Raw genomic sequence first — 8,925 nt, forward strand, 5'->3', positions numbered from 1 at the left:
TCTCCCTCTCTCTCTGTAACTCTTTCAAATAAAGAAAATGAATCTGAAAAAAGAAACAGAAGAGGGCTTCTCCCCGTTGACCGAACAGAAAATCAAGCTCTGTGCCTTCTCCCTTGCCTTCACCCTGGGGGATGTCTGGATGCAGGCGGGACGTTCTGTGACAATACAGCCAGCTCCCAGAAAGCCTTGCGGTCCTGCATCAAACTCCGTCACCCACAGGAAGCCCAGGCCATGGAAGCTACATCTGGACCAGTGACGCCAGGGTGGCGCTGAGGGGTGACGGGGACCCAGCCTCCCAGCCACAGCCCCCAGGGAGGGCGGCAAGGCTGCAGGTGAGGCCCTGCTGGAGCTCCCCGCCCACCCCGCCGGGTGCGGCCACTGGAGCAGCAGCTGTGCCCGCGGAGCCCCCGAGCCCCCGGCCCGCCCACCAAAGCACCAGAGCTGCGCAGTCACTGCTGTTGGAAGCCAACAGGTTTCGGGTTGGCAAGTGGTCATGGAGAGGATGTACACAGGCCCCCTGCCCCGGCCTCGAGCCAGGCACTGGGCACTGGGCACTGGGCACCGGGGCCCGGAGCCAAGGGGCCCCCCAAACCACTGTGCCTCCCCCCACTGTTTACAGAGGGGAAGCTGAGGTCCAGGGAGCACCCCAAGCAATTTACCCCAGGGTCAAACAGCGCGTGGGGGCAGGACCAGGAGGCACACTTAACCCCACAGGGGCCGCGCGGGCGACCCCAGCGCAGGGCAAGCTGGTGGCTCGCACTCCAGCTGAAGAGGCGGCCGCTATTCGGCCCCAGCCAACTGTGGCCACGTGCGGACGTGGGCCCCACGTAGCCAGGCTGTCTGCCTTTCAGAGAAGCCAAAAACAGGATTGCTCTTGATTTTCAAATGTTGGCTGAGAATTCAGATTGGACTGCTGTCCTCTGGGGTGGCAAAGCCCGGTCGAGCTGCTGGCTTTATCTGCCAGGCCTCAGTCTCCCCATCTCTCAAATGGGCCCCAGGGCTCCTGGCTACTTCCAGCGCTGCTGGGAAAACCCAAGGAGCTGGTGTCTGGCAGCACAGGCTGCAAATGGCACCACGAGCGCCCCACGGTGTCCACTCTCCACGTGGCGCCCCTCACCATGCCAAGCGTCACCGCCGGCCTAAGCTACAGCCGCGTGGTCCTCACTGAAATGACAGACTGCACGTTTATGGCAGGTGTGTATTAGCTGGGATGTGGGTGGACTCAGAGGCTGGACTCCTGCCTTCCAGACCCCCACCAGAGCCAGGTCGGGAGGAACATTCTGGAAGTGGCTTGTGTGAACTACCCAGCCAAAGCTTTGAATCCCTGTCCCACCACTCCCTGGGGGATCCTTGGACCTGTTACTCTCTGAGCCTCTGTTTCCTCATCTGTAAAATGGGCATAATCCGCCGTCCGGTTGTGGGGCTGCTGGGGCGATTCCACAGGACGGCACCCACAACGCCCTCAGGGCCGCGCCTGGCACGAGTAGACGGCTGGTATCATTGTCAGGGCACGCACGGGAGTGGGAGCCTGGCAGGCTCTGCACCGAGGAGCAGGGCACGGCCGACCCCGGGGTCCCGGGAGGGGATGGCACGGCCCCCACAGAGGCCGGCTGAAGGGGCCTCGCAGGGAGACCCTGGCTGTGGAAGACTCGGGCCAGCACCCCCGGAGCACTGCCAGGAAGCCAGCGTCCCACCGCCCAAGGGGGCGACTGCGAATGTCTACTGTGTGCTCAGCGGATGTTCCCTCCAGAGACCGGGGACCCAGGCCTCAGAGAGGTGCAGCAACCAGCCAGGGGACACACAGCGAGGGCCACTCCTCCGGAACAGGAGAGAAGGTGGCCAGCACCAGGCTCTAGGGCCGGGGAGTGCTTCCAACCCGGCTCAGCTACGACAACCAAGGAACACCCGGCACGCCGTGTGTCCGTGGTCCGGCCGCGTGTCCGTGGTCCCGCGGGTCACAGCCTGCGGCATCTCACTCATCCTCACCGCCAGCCTCAGCCAGCGGCGTCTCCAGTTTACAGATGAGGACTCCGAAGCTCCTCCAGCCGCGGAGCAGGCAAGCCCCCCCCCCCCACTCCCAGGGGGCTGCATCCCCAGGCCCAGGCTTCGGGGACTGGGGCGCTGGTGCCCCTCCCCCACCCCCTCCCTCCGGAAGGCAGCCGCTTTAAAAGGCCCTAAAACGCTTTCCAGGCGGCCTTATCAGACGGGCTGAGCTGATCCCAATCAGGAAGCTTCCAGGTGCTGCCTCCACCAACGGCCGCCGCACCCCTGGGAGCTGTGCAAACATTCCTTCCTGCCAGGCCTCCCCAGCCACCTCCACGCACCAGGAGCGGCCCTGGCCGGCTGCACTTCAGCCTCTGCCAGCTTCCTGCCTCTTTCCCGGGAATCCTGTGTCACCTGGGGAGCAAATTCACCTGCCCCATGGATTTCCTACCCTTGCTCCCCATCTACCAAACCAGGCAGCAGATCAGATCACAACATTGGGCCACCTCTTCCAGGAAGCCTGCCATGATCTGCATCCCCTCGGTTCTCAGTAGGAGCACAGGTGCCCTGCCCTGTCCAGCCCAGGCCTCCTCCACCTGCCCCTTCCTGATTGGGGCCTTTCTGTGTGCAGGTGCCCGGCCTCGGGCCTGAACTTCTAGGTGAGTTCTGGGAAGGCAGAGCTGACCTGCATCTGTCCCGGGCTGAGCAGCCAGCCCTGCCTTGCTAAAGTGCAGCCTGAGCACCGATCTAGGCCTGCCGAGGGGAACCTGGGGCTCTTCGGCAAGGCCAGGCCCCTCCAGGAAGCCACGTCAGCACCGATCCTGCAACAGTTCCACGTGAGCCCGGACCTCAAGGTTTAGGAAGCTGCACCCCCACACCGCCAGAGTCTGGAGAGGAGGCAGGGGGGTGCCGGAGTCCGCCCACACGTGTGGGGCCGCTGTCCCAGGGCCGGGGGAAGTGGGGAGCACCGGAGTGGGCTGGAGGAGACCCCAAGGCCTGGGCAGCTCAACTAGGGGCCACCGTAGGACCCAGCCATCATGGGCCGTGCCGACAGGCACTCGGTCCCGTGCCGGGGCATCCACGGGAGTCCCCGAGGACAGTGATGCTGGGGGCAGGGGGGCTCTGAGCTCCTTGTCCCAGAGCACCCCAAGTGCAGTGCTGGGATCGGGCCCCAGGAGGCTGGGCCTCACGCCGGCTACCGGTCAGTCGGCCCTGCTCCCCACCCAGCCCACGCCCCTCTCCCACCCAATGCCCGCCGCGCGCTAGGGGCCCGGCGACTCTCCCAGTACAGAGCCGGAGTGAATGAACACAGCAGCCTGCTTGTAGATTCCGTAGCGTTTGGGTCTTAAATCTAAGCCCTGATTTCCTGGCTAAGGCGGGCGCACGAAAGCAGGTCTCCTTCAGAAACGAGAAGCCGAAGAAACAAACATGAAAGCAAAGCCAGTTCCCAGTTAATCCCACTGAGGGTCGCAGGTTCTTAGCTCGCGCCCGAGAGGTAAGTGCGGTGGGAGAGACAGGTGCGGGGACGCGAGAGGTACACACTCCGCCCGTCTAAGGCGCACGTGGCTTCCGCCAGCACACTTGAACCTGTCGCTGGCTGGAGCTGAACTGGTCCATGCGTTATCTCCCCAGACCTCCTCGCACCCCGGCTCAAGCTGTCCCTGGGTGTCTCCCTCCCCCGGGTGGACTCCCTCCCTCATTTGGGTCCCGGTTCTCCACTCACTGGGTCACTCCACCTTCAATTCATTCAGGGTCGCCTAGCTGAAGACCTCCTACCGGGAGGAGCCCCCCCCCCCCCCCCCCGCCGTGGCTGGGGAGGCCACACCACAGCAGATTAAAAAAAGCCTCTTGGCTCCTGGAGTGGGCGGCCCAGGGGCCAAGCAAATACCGAGCGAGGAGACGGACACGTCTCCCACACCACCGCAGGTGGCCATGGGTGCTGCAAAGCAAAACGAAGCCGGTGGCAGAGAAAGGAGCAGAACTGGGTCTACGGTAGATGCGTGATCAGGGAAGGCACCCGGAGGAGGTGACGTTTGAGCAGAGCTCGTGGGACCACAACTCTGGGCCCCACATAAGCCAGAGGGGTCCCTGCTTCTTCCGAGTCTCTCCACCTGCTGGCTCCTCTTCCCGGCACCACGCGAAGCCCCAAAGCCGACCTTGACTCCTGGGAACGTGGCTCGTAGGCAGGACAGGTGGCTGAGAAAGCGCCTGGCAGGGAGAAGGGGCAGTGACATCACACGGCAAAGCTAAGGCTGTAGAATACAACATCGCCGCCTGCCCCGTGGCCCCAGGCAGCGTACAACTTCCTGCTGGCAGCTCCCGGCCCCGCGTCTCAGTCTCTCCTGCCAGCCGTGTCCCTGGCCCACGTGTCCCTTGTCTCCCTGCTGGCGCCAGGACCCGGATCACACCGGCCAGAGAGGAAACTCAGCAAGACCTGGAGAGGAAGTGAGCAGAGAGGACAGGCGAGCTTTCTCCAGCCCCAACCTCGGGATTGCATCTAGCGGCGGGCCGGCCTCTCCTGCTTCTCTCCCCTCTCAGCCTCCACTCGGGCTGCGCGCTTGGCTTTGCTTACAAGGTCTCCTGGTTTGGGGAGATGCTAAGCGTACCACCCCAACACACGCACGCGCACACACACACCTTCTCTCCCCCTTCCCCAGGCTGCAATGGGGATTCCCCAGGGCTTCGCGGTCAGGATGGCCCTGCTCTGGGCTGAGGGTTGGAGGAGGGGGAGCGGAGGGGATGGCGGCCCCATGACTCTGGGTACCCCAAGCCTCCACCCGGTTTCCAGACTGCTGCTCCCACATGGACCCCCGTGCCCCCGGCTGCGCTCATCCCATCCTCCACCCCCCAGAGGCCACTCCCAGGCCCTCAGGACAGACTCACCTGTCCTGACATGATTTGACAGGCAGGACAGGCATGAAGGTGCCCCCTTGGGCAGATGGGGAAACTGAGGCAGGGAGAGGAAACCACGAGGCGAGCTAGACCACTGTACGCCCAGGGAACCCAGGGCTCCTGTAGACGGGGAGCCAGCCCAGGGTCCCCCAGGAAACCTGGCAGAGCCCCTGACCACCTGACCACCTCACACCTGCCCCGCCTCCCGCTGGCCAGCCCCCTGGCCCCAGCGGACTGGATTTCTTGGCGTCCAGGGCAGAGGAAGAGCCTGAAGCCAGGTGTGGAGGACCCCCTGCCGCCCTCCTCTCACCCAGCCTGGGCTTCCCTTCCCCACCCTGCCCCCAAGTGGCAGCCCGGGCAGCCAGCTCCTCCTGTGACGTCAGCAGCCGGCCAGCCCTGTTCCCGGGGCCAGGGGCCAGTCTGGCCACAGCCCACCAGATTCTAAGCACCCCCTGCCAGGGCCACGGCCGGACAGATGCGGCCCTTCCACCTACCCCGCAGTAATTAAAAACACACCCAGGCCTCTTCCAAGGCGACGGGGGCCAATTTTTCTGCCTCCAGCACTGCCAACTGCAACCTAAATAGCGATATTTATGCCAGCTCCCCAGAATACTGTAAACATCGCAACATATAGCGAGGCCAGCGCATGAGTCATTTCCAAAGCCACAGCTAATAAGTGGTACCCTCTGCCACATTCCTGGGAGCCCCCGCCAGCAGCGAGGGCCCACGGCTGCCCTCCACACCCGGGGCCCGCGAGGCGGCACGGCACCCACTCTGGGAAGCCACAGGAGCCGGAGGACAGCTGGCCTCCGGGGCCACCCCCAGCCCCCGAGTGTGGCCAGTGAAGTCACTAAAGTCACACCGCCCATGTCACTTCCAGAGGCCGCAGCTCCGAGGCCAGGTCTGATCAGGTTGTGTTGAAGTTTGCAAGAGGGGAAGGGGCTCCCGGTCACCCCAAAGTGGCCGGAGAAGAGGGTACTCAGCCCGCAGCAGCGGCAGGATCCTGCACGGGCTCACCTTGCCGGGGGGCGGGAAAAGCCAGCCAGGGCAGCCCGACTTCAAAGCCCCAGACCTGGATGAGAGAGGGGCACTGGGCTCTCTCAGGCTCGGCTGCCCCGGCGGTTCCCAGGGGCCAGGAATCACGCCCACCTGGCCTCCCGGGAAGGCTGATTCCGAAGGAGCCAACACAGCTGCGGCGGGAAGGCGCTTTGCAAAGCTTAAAGTACCTTGTCAACGGTGCAGCACGCCGTAAACCACAGAGAAGCGCGCACGGTGCAAAGTACTTCATAAACTGTGACGCGCGCGCCACCCCAGAGCCATTATTCACATCCAGCTCTCGGCCCGCACGCTGGGCCGCTCCCGGGGAACACGCCCAGACCCCGCTAACTTTCCCTCCCGAGCAAGCTCGCTGGCGTGACCTGCCTGGGGGTCGGGGGCAGCATGGGGAGCGGGCCCGGCGACCCCGGCCGAGGCCAACACATGGCAAGAGCATCTGGTCCGGCCCTGGAGGCAGCTGGAGAGTTCCTGGGGCTCCAGCCGCCACGCTGGGCTCTAACGCGCGCGGGGCGGTGGCCGGCAGGGGTGCCCGGAGACCCCTCGCAGCCGAGAGATGCCCACCGACCCATCCCCCCCACCCTGCAGCCCTCCCGGGGAGGAGACCCCATTGTACGCCGCAGGCGACGGGCAGGCACCAGCGCTGGGGGCCGGCGCTCCCGCTTCCACTCTTGCCAGTCCGCGCTCTCCCGGGCGCCGGGCCCCGTCCCGGGGGCGCGGACCAGGGACCCCCACACACACCCCAGCCAGCCGCGGTGCCTCCCTGCCAAACTTTGCGGCCCCGACTGCGCGCCCGGGCCCCCCGGCCCGCGCGGGCCCTCCACCGGTGCCGAGCAAGGCCAGGCCCGCGCGAGGGGGGCTGCCCGGGCCGGGGGGAGGCGAGCGCGCGTGGGCAGCCCCCAGCCCTGGGCGGCGCTTGCCGGGCTGGCTACAAAGCCTCGGCAAGATGGTCCCTTCGCCTCCTCCTGGCACCGTCAATCAGCGCCCGCCGCTCCCCCGGGCGCCCGCGGGGCCCGCGCCCCCCGGCGCGGCCGGACACACCTCCCCGCGGCCACCTGCGCCCCGCGCCAGCCCCCGGGCAAACTTTGCGGGCCGCAGGGCGGAGGTGGGCGCCGGCGGCCGCCCGTGCCCGGCCGTTCCCCGCCCCCCATCGCCGCCCGCCGGCTCACCTTCCACGGCGGCGAGCAGCGGCAGCAGCAGCAGCGCGGCCCCCAGCCTCCGCAGGGCCATGGCTGCGCTTCCCGGGGCCTCGGGCCGCGGCGCCGCGGGGCCCGGGCGGCCCGGGCGGGAGCGCGCGCCCCGGGCTCGGGGGGCCGGGGGGAGCGGCGAGGCGCGGCGTACACACAGCCGCCGCCACCGCGCAGCCAGCAGAATGAGCCATCCAGCCCGGGCAGAACGGGGACCCGGGCTCCGCCAGCGCTGGGCACGGCCCACCTGAGCCGCGGGCGCGGGGGGAGCCCGGCCCGGCCGCCGCCCCCCGCGCGCGCGCCCCGGCGCCCCCCGGCCCGCGCGCCGCCCCGCGCCCCCGGCCCCCCGCGTCCGCAGGGCCCCCCACGGGGGCGGCGCGCGCGGCCGAGCGCAGCGACCCCGCGCGCCCGGGCGGCCGCGACCCCGGGCTCCCCCCCCCGCGCCGCAGTGGTCTCTCCCGGCGCTGTGGCTCCTCCAGATAAAGCAGCGATTTCAGCCCAAATGTTTCTCAATTTTTATTGAATGCTGCAAAGCCGGAGAGCGTCTGGCGCGGCTGACAGGGGCAGGGAGAGGGGACCCGGGGGGCAGGCGAGGGAAGGGGGCTGCCCCGAGCGGGGGCGGACGCTACCTGTCAGGCCCCGGGAGTGCCACCCCCTCGCCTCAGCCCTGCCACCCGGGTCCCTGCGGCTTCGAAAGGGACCGAGCTGCTATGAATGGGAAGAAGAAAAAAAAAAAACCGGTGGTGGTGATGGAGGGGTGGGGGGAGAACTGGGAACAAAACAGGCGGCTTTCCCAGGCGCCGGGGCCTGCGACTCGGGGAGTGGGCCTTGGCGCTGCCCCGAGGGCCTGGGGGCGTCCCGCTGGCAGCGGTGGGCCGAGCCCTGGCAGGCAGACCCCAGGCCGCCCCTCGCCGCCTTGTTCTGAGCGAGCGCGAGCCCCTCCCGCAGCCCCTGCACGGGGGATTTCTCCTTCTCTGTTGAGCGGGGTGCCCGTGCGGTTTAAGGTGGGGGTGGGGTTTCTGGGGGACGCCCTCACCCCAGCCGGCACCGTGGAGCGGGCCTGTGCCTGGCTGGCCCTCCAGGGAGGACACAACCCCTTGTTCCATTTCCACGTCCCAGCCGGCTCTGACAGCCTTTATCACCATCATCATTAGCAGGCTCTGTGAGGCTGGATGGTGGGCTGGCTGCGGGGGCCCCCCCCAGCCTTGGGAGCCACACTCTTGACAAATGAGACTTAACCGGGAGCGGGGCGCCCTGTGCGGTGGGTGCAGGAGCCCGGCGGAGAGGCGGCGGCGATTGGAGTTCACTGGGTGCCACCCAAAACCTTCAGGATCTAGCCCCCCTACCCCAGAAAGTCCAGACTGAGAAAATGGGCTCTGGGCTCGGAGGGGGTGTAAGGGGGGGAGATGGGGTCACCTTTGGCATCTCTGAGAGTCCATGTGACATGGACATCGTCCTGAAAGGCCACCAGGAGGAGGTGGCTCCCTAAGGCGGGAGTGGGCAGGGAGGAGGCGCCCCCTACTAAGCCTGAGCGCCAGGGTCCAGACCCCCCGGGTGCAGCTCCTGCTCTCCTATGCTCCTGCTTGTCTACTTTCCAGGGGGCCCAGGCCCTGAGGGACCCGGAACCCGTCCCAGCTTGGGGCAGAGGGGGCTCCCAGCAGCACCAACCCCAGTGCGCCCAGGGGCCCAGCTGCTTACTGGCCCGGCCGGTCCAGCCTTTCTGCGCCCTTTCTAGGGGGACCCCTGTCACCACCCAACCCAGCAGCTGCCCCCCATGACCAGCATCTGTGTGGGGGGGACCTGGGTGCTG

The 8,925-nt window shown here is 67.2% G+C and overlaps 1 protein-coding gene across 5 annotated transcripts in view; it reads right to left on the reverse strand.

Annotated features, from left to right (window-relative positions):
* EPHB2 (EPH receptor B2) overlaps positions 1–7,296 on the reverse strand; it is a 177,262-nt gene extending 169,966 nt beyond the window's left edge. For 2 of the 5 annotated variants that reach the window (XM_051857961.2, XM_051857957.2), the window contains exon 1: positions 7,098–7,287. In XM_051857961.2, coding sequence (XP_051713921.1) covers positions 7,098–7,158 — 61 coding nt within the window. In that variant the 5' untranslated portion in view covers positions 7,159–7,287. Of the gene's footprint in view, positions 1–7,097 lie in introns of all 5 variants that reach the window. The other 3 variants (XM_051857960.2, XM_051857959.2, XM_051857962.2) reach the window with 2 other exon arrangements.
* Positions 7,297–8,925: the final 1,629 nt, after the last annotated feature.

This window comes from Oryctolagus cuniculus, chromosome 7, assembly GCF_964237555.1.
Source record: "Oryctolagus cuniculus chromosome 7, mOryCun1.1, whole genome shotgun sequence".
NCBI lineage: Eukaryota > Metazoa > Chordata > Mammalia > Lagomorpha > Leporidae > Oryctolagus > Oryctolagus cuniculus.